The sequence below is a fragment of the Macrobrachium nipponense genome, chromosome 28 (assembly GCF_015104395.2).
Source record: "Macrobrachium nipponense isolate FS-2020 chromosome 28, ASM1510439v2, whole genome shotgun sequence".
Taxonomy (NCBI): Eukaryota; Metazoa; Arthropoda; class Malacostraca; order Decapoda; family Palaemonidae; genus Macrobrachium; species Macrobrachium nipponense.
This window is the reverse complement of record NC_087217.1, coordinates 40,880,371-40,894,381: the sequence shown is the minus strand read 5'-3', so window position 1 is coordinate 40,894,381 and position 14,011 is coordinate 40,880,371. Positions and strand designations below refer to the sequence as shown.

General features: G+C 44.7%; 1 protein-coding gene across 2 annotated transcripts in view; it reads left to right on the top strand.

Annotated features, from left to right (window-relative positions):
- Window positions 1–14,011, top strand: part of LOC135201684 (DNA helicase MCM9-like) — a 722,480-nt gene that overhangs the window by 68,409 nt on the left and 640,060 nt on the right. For both annotated transcript variants that reach the window (XM_064230819.1, XM_064230818.1), the window contains exon 2: window positions 5,439–5,535. In XM_064230819.1, coding sequence (XP_064086889.1) covers window positions 5,439–5,535 — 97 coding nt within the window. The remainder of the gene's footprint in view (window positions 1–5,438; window positions 5,536–14,011) is intronic.

The window sequence follows — 14,011 nt, the reverse complement described above, 5'->3', positions numbered from 1 at the left end:
TCTCTGTATCTGGACGACTGGGCTCATCAGGCCAGATCAGAGAGACAGTGCTTGGAGGACCTAAAGTTAACTCTAGATTTGATCAAAGCGTTGGGATTGCGTCGTGAACCTCGAGAAGTCTCAGCTGACCCCCAGACAGGACCTAGTCTATCTGGGGATTCGGATGGATTCTCGGGGTTTTCGAGTATTTCCTTCGCAAGAGAGAATCGCAAAAAGGTTTGCGGATAGTCTCTCTCTTCTTAGGGACGGAACATACGTCGGCGAGGTGAATGGTTGGCCTTCTAGGGACCCTTTCCTCGCTCGAACAGTTCTTCCCACTAGGAAGACTGCATTTACGTCCGCTTCAATTCTTCCTCAAGAAGTCTTGGAGCTGGAAAAAACCGGACAGCTTTTCGGACGTATTTCCCATTCCAGTGGAGATAAGATTGCACCTGGAATGGTGGTTGCCCCCTCTGGAAGAGAACAAAGGGATCTCTCTAAAAACACACAGAAACCCAGACCTAGTGTTGTACTCCAGACGCGTCGGAGAAAGGTTGGGGAGAGCGACATTAGGCTCAGAAGAGGTGTCAGGCACCTGGGAACCAGCACAGGTGACTTGGCACATAAACTGCAAAGAGCTCTTCCGCCGTGCATCTGGCTTTGAAGAGTCTAGAACCTCTGGTGTTCAAACAAAGTAGTGCAAGTAAACGTGGACAACACCACCCCGCACTTGCCTACATTCGAAAACAGGGAGGGACTCACTCCCTCGTTCTTTACGAACTGACGAGGAGACCTATTGCTTTGGACGTTCTCACAAGAACATCTCCCTTCTGACAAGGTTCGTACAGGGAGTAAAGAATGTGAGGGCGAGCAGACTCGCAGGAGGAACCAGGTCCTTCATACAGAGTGGACCCTACACGAGGAAGTGTGTCTAGATCTCTGGTCGCTGGGGGGCACCTCATGTGGATCTCTTCGCCACATTCATTTCCAAAGGCTGCCAGTCTTTTGCTCGGTCGTGGAAGATCCAAGAGCACTTATGGTAGACGCCTTCCTGCTAAATTGGTCTCGAGTAGACGTTATATGCTTTTTCCCCCATTCAAAATCCTGGGATTAGTAATGAAAAAGTTTTGTGGCGTCAAAGGAGACGGGAGGATGACGTTAATAGCCCCCTTTTGGCCGGCCCAAGATTGGTTCACGGAGGTGGTAGAGTGGATCGTAGACTTTCCAAGATCCCTACCAAGAAGGACAGGATCTTTCTCAGACAACCACACTTCAAGAGGTACCATCAAAGCCTCCCGCTCTCGCTCTGACTGCCTTTCGACTATCGAAAGACTTGTCAGAGCGAGAGGCTTTTCTCGCGAAGTGGCAAGCGCGATCGCGAGAGCACGCAGAACCTCCACTACGAAAAGTATACCAATCGAAGTGGAGGTTTTTAGAAGGTGGTGTAGATCCAAGAAGTTTGTCCTCCTACCACTACCTCTATAGCGGAAATTGCTGATTTCCCTGCTATTGCCTGAGAGAAAAATCTATCTAGCTGTATCCACAATAAAGGGATACAGAAGTATGCTCTCTGCTGTTTCTTCAGGAATAGAGGATTAGATCTGGCAGATAATAAAGATCTCCACGATCTCATAAGGTCATTTGAGACTTCAAAGTCGAAGGAACCGGTACCTCCGAACTGGAACCTAGGACGTAGTCCTCAAGTTTCTTTTCATCTGAAAGATTCGAACCTCCTCATCTGGCATCGTTTAGAGACATTACCAGAAAATGCCTATTTCCTATTATCTTTAGCTACGGCAAACGAGAATTAGTGAATTACATGCTCTGCAGGATAAAGTAGGATTCAAGGGAGACTCAGCTATTTGCTCGTTTAAGACCCTGTTTTTAGCTAAAAACGAGAATCCCACGAATCCCTGGCCTAAGTCATTCGAAGTCAAAGGCATATCGAGTCTCGTAGGCAGAGAAGCAGAGAGGTCTCTATGCCCTGTAAGAGCTCTGAAGTTCTACCTTCAGAGAAAGCATCAGATGGGAGGCTTCTAGACAAGGTCTTTGGTGCGCGGTAAAAGACCCACCAAGATGATGTCCAAGAATGCGCTGGCATTCTTTGTGAGAAACGTCATTACAGACGCTCATAAGGTCTGTCCTGACGAACAGTTACAACTGTTGAGAGTTAAAGCTCATGAAGTGAGAGCTGTAGCGACGTCTCTCTCGTTTCATAAGAATATGTCGCTTAAAAACATCATAGATACGACATTTTGGAGATGCAACTCAGTATTTGCATCTCATTACTTGAAAGACGTTCGTGTGACATATGAGAAGTGTTTTTTCTCTAGGTCCTTTCGTATCGGCGGATACGATTCTGGGTACTGGAGCCGACACCAATCCTTAAATGTATATACTTTTCTTCTTTTTGGATATGGTCTGGAGTCTCTTCGAACAATGGAGGACTTGGTTTAGCACGGGCGGCCGTCTATGTTGTTCAGTAAGAGAATCTTGTCATATCTAATTAGATGAGTATAATTTTTTTTTTTTTTTGAAATTATGTATGTGTGCGTAGTGGTTTTGAGTTACGGTTGTTGTGACGAGTTCGGGGATAACTCGGAACAATCCTTAGTTCTAACATATGGTTAGGATCAGGTGGTCGGGATTGGTTGTGTGCTCCTTCATAAGGTGTATGTCATATAAGTGGATCAGCACCCATTGACAAAGTCCTTTAGGCTCTGCCGAGTAAGCGGATAAGACCCCCATCGGCAGACCCACAAGAACTCTTGGCCATAGATCATATATCTCGCTAAAGTTTCTTGAGGTGATGCAGACTACTGGGCAAACACCCACGAAGTCTACCACCTATCAGGTAGGAACCAAGGTTTTATTTATACCTACAACATATGTTGTTTACCTGTCTATTCCATATAGTAGCTGTCTCTTACCCTCCACCGAAGGGTGCCAATCAGCTATGTATATATCTGACAGGTAAGTTGATTGTATGAAAATGATATTGTTATGATACAATAAAGTTTCATACATACTTACCTGGCAGATATATACAATTAAAGGCCCACCCAGCCTCCCCGCAGGAGGACAGGTGGAAGAGAGAAAATATGATAGAAACGGGGATGGTTCCTAGTCCTGCCGCCCAGGGCAGGCCGTAGATCACCTGACCTCACCTGTAGCGAGTGGCGCGAAATTTGAATTTCTGTCGGGGACGACGGAGTCTTAGCTATGTATATATCTGCCAGGTAAGTATGTATGAAACTTTATTGTATCATAACAATATCATTTTTGTCCTTATTTTTTATATAGTGTGTTTTTAAAATAATTTGGTGTTGGAGTTTGTTTTTAGGTTGTTTGAAAGGTGTTTGGGGATAACGCCTTTCAATCGTAAATACTAATCCACGGTTAGGATCGGGTGATCGGGATCAGTGTTGTACTCCTTTGTATGCCAATAGGCATAGGTATATTGTCATATAAGTGGATAGGACCCCAGTGACAATTGCCATCAGGTTCTGTTGAGTAAGTGGATAAGACCCCATTGACAGTCCTTTCAAGAGTTCTCAGCCATAGGGCACACCCTCGCTGAAGCTTTTTAGGCGAAGTAGACTTCTAAGCACAAGCTATGAAATCTTCCGCCTAAACAGGTAGGAACCAGGGTATTGTTAATTAACTTTTATTACCTACAACATATGTTGTTTACCTGTCCGGTCAGTAATTAGCTGTCTCTTACCCTCCGCCAAAGGTGCCAATCAGCTAAGTATATATCTGACAGGGAAGTTGAATGTATGAAAATGATATTGTTATTGTACAATAAAGTTTCATACATACTTACCTGGCAGATATATATGATTGTATGGCCCACCCAGCCTCCCCTCAGGAGACAGGTGGAAGAGAAAATCTGGCTCAAGAATGGTAATGGTTCCTATTCCTGCCACCCAGCAGCAGGCGGGTAGATCACCTGACCTACCTGTAGTGTGTGCCGCGAAATTTGAATTTCTGTCGGGGACGACGGAGTCTATAGCTAAGTATATATCTGCCAGGTAAGTATGTATGAAACTTTATTGTACAATAACAATATCATATTTCTGTATAACCTAGTATCCTAGTACCTAGTAGATTTGCATCAACCAACTGGCCTAGACATCAGATGCGTGGTTGATGTGAATTTCAAATCTTGTAGCTTTGGTGCAGCAAGTAAAATAACATAGGAAAACGTCAATTGCCATAGTCTAGCTCGCCGTGGAATACTTTATCCTATACCTAGAATTACCCCTATCCCTGACCTCTCACTCTGCATTTAGGTAGTAGGGGAAACAACCGACTGGACTAGCGGATCCAGTTTCCACCGCGTGTGAAGCCACCCTCCAAAAAAGTACTTTAACACGTCCTGACACCGGAGATAGGCATCAGTCACGAGTTGTTGGTGGTGAGAGCAGGAGCTCGAGACCTCTACTCTACTTTCGAAGTAAGTATTTTCTCCGAAGTTAGAAATTAAGTTCATATTTTAAGATTAAACAGAGGTTAATGAAAGTCTGGTTCTACGCAGTGCACACATACTACCTCCATGACGCTTTCAAAATTTTTACTTACAACTCTGAATATTTAGAAGATTGACGCCATCTCGATGCTTGTGTCAATAAACTTCCCAATCCATGTGCTAAATCCGCACACAATTTGTACCCACAGACGCTGGGGCATCTTCTTCACAAAAATAGTAAACAATGACTTCCACCCACAACTTATCTAAGGGAACTACGATTTTTGGTAGAAGAAGAAGAAGAAGAAGCGTGCCCTAGATAATTATTTAAATAAATAGTTAAACGGCAGTATAAGGTCATGAATTGCATAAATTTTTCTAACTGGATATTGGTACGGCAGCCGTATCCCTGATTGCGATAGATATTGGTACGGCTGTGAATTGTGCATGCGCGAACCCTTGTTTACCGCCTCAGGCATATCAGTGACAGTAAGAAAATGACGACCCCGTGAACCATGTAATAATACATCAGTTTACAAGCTGAAAAAGGCAATAGATGTCTACGAAGAGTCAAACTTCCAGATTTTGCATATCCACAGGTCACGAATGATTGAATCGACCCTGAAAAGAGCTCCGAAGAGGAGATTCAAAGATTTGAAGCTTAGCTAGTTTTCAGAACAAAGTAGTTTCACACAAACCCATCCATGTAAATGGGATACTAACCACTTATTTGCTGATTTTTCATTCAGCATACAAGAAGTGTATTTTTTCCTGCACCTCTTTAAGCAAATGTTGTGGGTCTGGGAAAATTCAGCGGTGAAAATGTGTACACAGTATGGTTGATGGTTTGTGCAAAAGGATTACTTTTGTGGTTTAAACATATATTGCTGTTTGTTTTGCATATACGTACAGTACTGTAAATGTGGATTTATTTCAATTTTATTTTTTTATTCTGTGTTGTTTTTCATAATTTTTTAACATTTCACAGATGTGTTTGAAAGCTATTTCTTGAAGCATCATGAAGCTGATATTCTGTCCATATTGGAAACAGAAGATGAGTTTGATCACTATTCTGTTATTTTCAAGTAAGTTATTTAGTATTTTGTTGTTGTTCAACCCCAATTGTAGTGTAATTATAATATAATTTTAGATATTTATTGCTGTGTATTTAGGAAAGTTTATAAACCATTGCCTTACTAAAGTCTTGGAGGTTTCCAAAAAGAAATGATGTGATTTTAGATGGGTGAGAACAGTTTCTTGTGGGGGTTTATATCCACTTTCTGACATGTACTATATCAGAAGACGTCATGCTTGTAGTACGTAGTTCTATTTCACTTTTCATTTATTCCTGTACCTCTACAAACTTTTGTTGTTTACATTGGATTTAGCTTCAAGTGCCAGCTTGAAATGGGTGTTCACAACTTATTGAAGAGGTAGTTAGCTATCAACAGGGGAGGGGGGGAGGGAGAAGCAGCAGCAACCCTCTCTCTCTCTCTCTCTCTCTCTCTCTCTCTCTCTCTCTCTCTCTCTCTCTCTCTCTCTCTCTCTCTCTACCACCACCCCCTGCCAGTCTGCACTTCCTTTTGCTTCTGGCTGCTGTCAAATTCAGACATCTTACTTTCTGCACTGACCACTTCTGTATTTGCTTAAAAGAAACTTTTGCTCACTTTACTATTTTTCTTATTTTTACTTGCTTTATCTTGGATTTGATTAAGATTGGAGTATGATTCAAACCCATGGCCCATTGTAAGCTTGGATCCTCTAAGCAGAAAAAACCCTTAAATATGAGACATCATGGGGCAGGTACAAGCCCTGTAGTAGGTGCTTGTTGTCTAACCAAATTGATCCATACACCCTTTGTGCCTCCTATAGGTGGCAGCTATTACAACTCTCGACAGTCCTTGCTTAGAGTGGCCATCGAATACTTATAGGTAAAGTTTGCCTCTAGCAGGTTCTCCCGGGTCTCACCACAAGGTAATGCTCCACTAGTGACACCTTTCTTCCTCTCCCCAGACTTCCATATGTGACTACCCCTATGAAGGAAAAAGTCAAGTATATCTTAGTTTTACCAGACCACTGAGCTGATTAACAGCTCTCCTAGGGCTGGCCCAAAGGATTAGATATTTTTACGTAGCTAGGAACCAATTGGTCACCTAGCAACGGGACCTACAGCTTATTGTGGGATCCGAACCACACTATATTGAGAAATTAATTTCTATCACCAGAAATAAATTCCTCTGATTCCATGTTGGCAACCCCTATGGAGGAAGTTTCTCTCTTGCCAGCTCCCACCGAACATCCTGCATAGAGCCAGCAGGGGCCCAGGGGATTGAAGACAATCACTCTGGTGAGCACTCCGTATATCGTCGACGTTTGCACTAAATGTCGAATCGCGCAATTTGGGCAAAATGAGTTAGCCTATTACTACCAAAAAAACAAGCATACTTTGATATTTAATGTCACAATCTTTCAAATGGATATCTCTAAGTGGTTTTCGAGATATAAAATATCAATACTGTCAAAGATCGACATTTCACACTAAATCAGTTTTCACAAAGTGACGAATATTTGATTCGTCACTTTGTGAAAACATGAGGCTTCTTGAATAAGCTCTTTGTTTTTTCACAGAGTGCAGCATTGTTAGTTGAAACCATTTGGTTGCTGGTGATAGGTTGTGATGTCTTGCATTAGATGGAAGATTGCGGGATGGGAGAAATGATATCCCGGGTCATAGATTTCTTTATTCCAAGCAGCAAAAGGTAAATATGTACAGAGGCTATGTAGGGCGTGCAGTTCACACCAAGAGAAGCAGGGAGAGTAGTTATGAACATGTGCAGGGCGCAAACAAGGCGACACATGCGGATGCATTCACAGTAGGCAATATTTATTAAATACATGGAAAGCAGCATATGAATAGTAAAATATACATTATTACACAGTTGCTTTGTATGATAACTTATTATATTCATAATGATGGTGTTATGTTAATTTATGTGGACCAACATGTATCTGACAAGCATAAACTTTATGGAGTCTGCTGTTCATTTTATAAAAGAGTTAAAGATAGCAATATTAAAGAAAAAAAATTATAATTATATATACAGGCAGTCCCCGGGTTACGACGGGGGTTCCGTTCTTGAGACGCGTCGTAAGCCGAAAAATCGTTCGTAGGCCGGAACGACGCTTGGAAAATATGTCTTAAACTAATAAAAAGTTATAAAAACCCTTACTTGTAATTCCTTTGTTACACTACATGTTGTTTCCTGTAGTTTTTATGTACAACCTGGAGTTATTTTCATAAAGAATGCTGGTTCTTGAAGGTATAAAAAAAACTATTGTAATCCTCTGGTGACACTACATTCTTGAAGTTTTATGTACAACCTGGAGTGATTTTGCAAAATCTTGAGGGCTACAAGAACAGCTGATTACTATTTACGTATCATATAGACTAATTAAAGTAAATGTATCTTTAAATAGGCTTATATATTAGTATCAACAAAACATTTCCTGCCATGAGTCAGAGGCCGTTAATGAAACGAACACTTCTCTGTCCTATCTGTTCAGAAAATAAACGTTACGTCAATCTCCGAGACCATTGTTGCCAAAGCGTCTCTCTCTCTCTCTCTCTCTCTCTCTCTCTCTCTCTCTCTCTGATCAAATTACAATGGAAACTTGACATACGATTGCCCTAATATACGAATGTTTTGAGATATAACAGAAAATTTGCGAAAAGATACAAGCTTTGATATACAACGAAATATTTGAGATACGATTTGCGATGAGTGTTAGTTTGTATAGGCGACCGATAAATGGCGTTCAGTCCCCTGTTTGTTTGTTGGTGCTGCATGTTAACACGTCGTTGTTTAGTTCGTTGTATTTGCGCCTATTTTTCGTGTTATTTTGTCTATTTTATTATTAACCATGGGTCTCAAAGCTAAAGACAAAGCAGGTGATAAGAAAAAACCCAAGAAAATGATTTCGATGGAAGCAAAACATGAAATTATAGCAAAGCATGAACGTGGCGTTCGTATCGTCGATTTGGCAAACGAGTATGGTCGAAATCCTTCTACAATATCCACGATCATCAAGCAGAAGGAAGCTATAAAAACCCCCGAGACCATTGTTGCCAAAGCGTCTCTCTCTCTCTCTCTCTCTCTCTCTCTCTGATCAAATTACGTACTGGATAATGTCTCTCTTTGGATACTTCAATTTTGCCAAATATTGAGGGCTACAAGAACAGTTGATTACTATTTACGTATCATATAGACTAATTAAAGTAACGTATCTAAATAGGCTTATATTATTAGTATCAACAAAACATTTACTGGCATGAGTCAGAGGGCCGTTTAACGAAACGAACACTTCTCTGTCCTTAACTCGGAGCGTCTGAAGACGCCTCTCTCTCTCTCTCTCTCTCTCTCTCTCTCTTCTCTCTCTCTCTCTCTCTCTCTCTCTCTGATCAAAATTTACTGGATAATGTCTCTCTTTGGATACTTGGAATTTGCGTTGTAATCTAACCAGAAACTGCGTTTTGTTATTATTACTGGAAACAAGCAATGATTTTTTCATTATTTGCGCTTTGGACTGTTATATAAACTAGTATGTATTCATCGACTCGGAAAACTAGTTCCGCATATGAGGCGTCACTAAAAAACATAGAAAAATACAACATAAAAAGTGTCGAAAATCATCATAATCTCAAAATTTTTGTTGTAATCTAACCAGAAACTTATTTTTTATTAATATACTGTGCTAAACTATAAAGGATTTTTATCATAGTATGCGTTTTTTAAAAGCGTCGTTAACTCGGAGCGTCGGAAGACGCCTCTCTCTCTCTCTCTCTCTCTCTCTCTCTCTCTCTCTCTCTCTCTCTCTCTCTCTCTCTCTCTTCTCTCTCTGATCAAATTACTGGATAATGTCTCTCTTTGGATACTTGGAATTTGCGTTGTAATCTAACCAGAAACTTCGTTTTGTTATTATTACTGGAAACAAGCAATGATTTTTTCATTATTTGCGCTTTTGGACTGTTATATGTAAACTAGTATGTATTCATTCGCTCGGAAACTAGTTCCGCATATGAGGCGTCACTAAAAAACATAGAAAAATACAACATAAAAAGTGTCGAAAATCATCATAATCTCAAAATTTTTGTTGTAATCTAACCAGAAACTTATTTTTATTAATATACTGTGCTAAACTATAAAGGATTTTTATCATAGTATGCGTTTTTTAAAAGCGTCGTTAACTCGGAGCGTCGGAAGCGTCAGCGTCGTAACCTCGGAACAAGCGTTGTAACCCAGGACGGATTTTTCCATTGAATATTTAAGAAAGAGCGTCGTAACCTCGGAACGTCGTAAGGCGGAACCGTCGTAACCCGGGGACCGCCTGTATACAGTAGAGCCCCGGACCTCAACGATAATCCGTTCCAGAAGAGGTGTCGAAAATTTTTTTTTTTATTATTTTTTTTTAACCAATATTTTCCATAAATAACTGAAAATGAATTAATCCATTCCTGACCACCCATTACTATTACCATAACCTTGCCTTATTATACAAAGCAGTACCCATAAATTACAATTAAACAAGTTCAGAGTTAAATAAATACCATATTGGATATATATTTGTTATTTTTAAATTAATATATTGTGTAAAAAAATGGCTTAAGTCCAATGCAGCCCTATTACCTAATGGTTGACCTGGCACCACAGGCTAGCAACTACTACACAGAATGCAGAGTAATGGGTAGGCACAAAACTTATTGCTGACATAATAAAACACTGAAAACAAGCCTAACTATTACATTAAATTAATAAAATATTAAAATTAAGCCAAATTATGTTTATCATAACTTACAAAAATTTGCCTACATAATGCTGGCAGCTTGTGGCCTGAGCGGATGGAAACAAACCTGTGTATGTATGTACGTACGTACGTATACATACTGTGTGTACAAAATCACTTTAAAATTTTTTTCCAATAAATTTTATGATACTAAAATTTTTTCATATACAGGTACTATCCTACTTACAACCAAGTTTGGTTCCAACCCACTGGTTGTAAGTCAGAATGGATGTAAGTCAAACCTTAGAAAGTGGCCAATATACTGGGTAGGGTATACTATCAAACCTTTGCTGTATAAAATTGCCTACTTAGTACTGTAATGTAATGTACAATCATTATTTCAATCTTTTTACCATAATGTACTTCTACTAATACATTTTAATCATTTATGTAATAGTATATATTACGTACAATCAGGCATTGAGTTACAATGGGGTTAGGTTCTTGCATGCATGTCAGAAGTCGATTCTTACGTAAATTGGTTTGCAATTCAGTCTACAGTACAGTTAATACCAAATGATGCAGCAGATAGGGCAGGGTAACTCAAACTGATGCTGCCTGAGTGATGAGAGTTCTCATGTCTTAGTGATGAGAGTTCTCATGCCTGAGGGATGAGAGTTCTCATGAGATGGCGCAGTGCCAAGTAACTCGATGGTCAACTGTCTGAAGTAAGGTTGTAAGTACGAGTGGTCTTATGTCGAGTAGGTTGACATAGGTTGTAAGTCGGATAGTAGTTGTAATATCCTTGTAAAATAGGGATGTCTTCTACGGTAGCAAATTACTAACCTCATCTTTACTCGGGGTTCTCTGTTCGCTCAGGGTGGGAACTGGGCGGCCCCCCCTTCTGGGCGAGAGGAGACCCCCCACTAACTCACCTGACTTTTCCTTCCTCAGATCTGCTTGCCACGGAGGACGATCTCGGACGGGCCTGTTACTCGCTGGGGCTGCCAGGGACACCGACGGTCCAAGGGCTGCTGAGTCACCTGGCGAGAGGGGTCATGCCGGTAATGCACGGGTCGACAACCACGACGGTGTCCACACCTGGCTACGCTGCTCCGCCGCACCTGGTGTACACCCAGCACGTAGCCACGGTGAGCCCTACAGCTGCAGTGCAGGCGCTGCTGCCGGTGTCCCAAGAGCTTTCCCCTGGACCTGCTTCCTGTGCAGAGGATGCTGCTGGTTCCTGCCCCGCTTCCTGTTCCCGAGTATGCTGCCACTCCAGTTCCAGTACCAGTTCCTGCCGCCGTCGTTCCTGCCCGAGGTGTTACTGCTCCTAACCCAGGTCTTTCCGGACAGGTGCAGTCGGGTCCTGTTGCTTCGGCAACTGCCCTGGCTCCGTCCTGGATGGAAGACCTGACGGTGGTGCTGAGGAAGCTGACGAAGAAGGAGAAGAAGAGGAAGGTGTTGTCGTCGTTGTCTGCCACCTCTTCCCCTTCAACTTCTAAGACCCCACAGCCGAAGAAGAAGGTTGCCTCCTCCTCCCCCCCCCCTTAGAAGGCTTGCTCTGAGACTTCTAAGGGTCCTGGGACTTCCGCTAGTCCTCCTGTTCCTTTGGGAGCGGGGCCCGTCTCTCCTTCCGCAAGGAAGAAGAAGACGGGGACCGGAGGAGTGACGGCTAACACTGGTACCTCCTCGCCTGGCGCCAGAGGTTCTGCCTCGGTGCCAGGTACCGTCTCGGCCTCTCGTTCGCGAGAGTTACTGAGTGTACGGTCACCTGCGGGTGACCGTACAGCCAAGACCCAGGCAACCGAGTCCCCTCGGCGCTAGGGTGCAGGCACGGAGCGGAAGACTGGCGGGGGTCGCTCTCGCGGCGATACGCTGGTACCCAGGGTTGACGCGACGGTCCCAGACTGCTCGTGGGCTGAGGCGAGGAAGGGAAGCGGTCCCCTCGGTCGCCTGAACCAGCCTCGGCTGGTCCAAGCGGCGTGACGCGCCGTGAGGACAGGCCTCGCTCCCACCGCAACAGCGGACTCTGCAGGTCCCCTGACCGCCGCTCCTACCGGGACCAGGCGGAGAGGGGGACCAGCAGCAGCTCTTCTGACGCTCGGGACTGTCACTGCTGTTCTCGGTCCAGCCGCTCAACCAGGCCTGCAGCTCGATCGCCACCGCGGGTTGGTGATCACCTGCAGCCCCCCCTCAGCACACCGGTTCTGCCGGTGGGCGCGGGGGGAGTGTCAGGTCTTCCTCTCCGATCCCTTCAACTTCCTCGGGCTTCACCGGGAAGAGCGAGGCAATCAGGAGTGATAGCTAGGGGCGCACTCATCGCGATCCCGCCACGACGCCCTACGAACCTGGCACGGTCCTCAGACCGACCAAATCGTATGCGCAAGTGGCAGGAGGAGACCAGGAGGGGTCTGTTGTGGTTCCTCCAGTGGAAGGAGGGTCTCGGGAGGCATTCTTGCTGGACGGACTTGACGGTCCGTCTCCGCAGGATGCAGTCACTCCTGAGATCCAGAGGTCGTTCGTGGAGGTTATTGCGCTGATTCGTCAGCACAACGACCTCGGGGAAGGATCGCCGCTCCCACCTTCCGAGCCCACATCGGGCTTGGAGTCTTTCTGAGGACCTAAGAAGGAACCCAGGACGACGGTGGGTCTGCCGCGATCAGCCTTGGCTGACGGTGTACTGAGCCAAGTGGACACTCTCATCTCCGGACAGGAGGGTTCGCTTCGGTCCGGTAGGTCTTCCAAGCTCCTTCCTCCACCTCTACCACGACAGAGGAGCTTCTACGTGCCTTCAGAGGACCCTCTGCCGCCCAAACAGGTTAACACGGAGCTAGCTAGGCTAACTCCGGGGGTGTCTCTGCCGCAGCTCCTGTCGGAGAACTTCTGGTTCTCGCAGCAAGAGGCACTTGCCTTGGAATCTACCGCAATGGCAGCATTCCAAGCAGTCTCCTGGATTGACCTGTGGTCCCTCACAGTGTCTAAAGCCACGGCCTCCTTGGGGAACATCACTCCTGAAGGGGACCCGGCTTTTGTGAGACTGTGCCAGTCTGGGGGTAGGGCCAACTCCTACCTGGCCCACCAGACAGCTAACCTGTGGGCCAACCTGGTTCTCCGGTGTAGAGACGCTGTTCTCACCCGAGTGACCAGGGTGGCTGGGCATGAGGCGGCCATGGGTCTTCGCAACGGAACGGTGCAGAGTTCCTCCTCTCTCTTCCCCAGAGAGATGGTGGACGCTGCGGTGGAACAGCGGCGCACTGACAACGGTGACCGTCTTGTCCACCAGGCAGTCTCCAAGGTGGCTGGGCAACCTTGGACGACTGCGGCTAAGCCCAAGAGTTTAGCTAGCGCTTCCTCTGCGGCCAAGACGATCGCCTTGTCGAAGCCGAGAGGAAAGCCTCTGCCTTCGACTTCTGCTGTAAGGAGTGATCGCAACCAGCCCTCCTCCCACTCCTTCTCTCGAGGAGGATCTGGGAAGAAGTCGAAGAGAGGAGGGAAACGCTAGAGACGGCGTTCCCCCTCACCTGCTGCCGGAAGTGGGTGGTTGCCTGGCGAGCCATTGGGCAACATGGCAGCGCTACGTTGCGGAGACAAGGATAGTGAACGTCCTTCGGGAGGGATATTTACTACCCTTCGAGTCTTGGCCACCCCTCACCTCCAACCCTGTCCATCTGCAAACCTACATTCCCGTGTTGACCAAGGATGTGATGCTTCGGCAGGAAGTAGAAGCCATGCTGAGCAAACATACTGTGGAGATTGTATGGGATCAGTCGCTGGGCT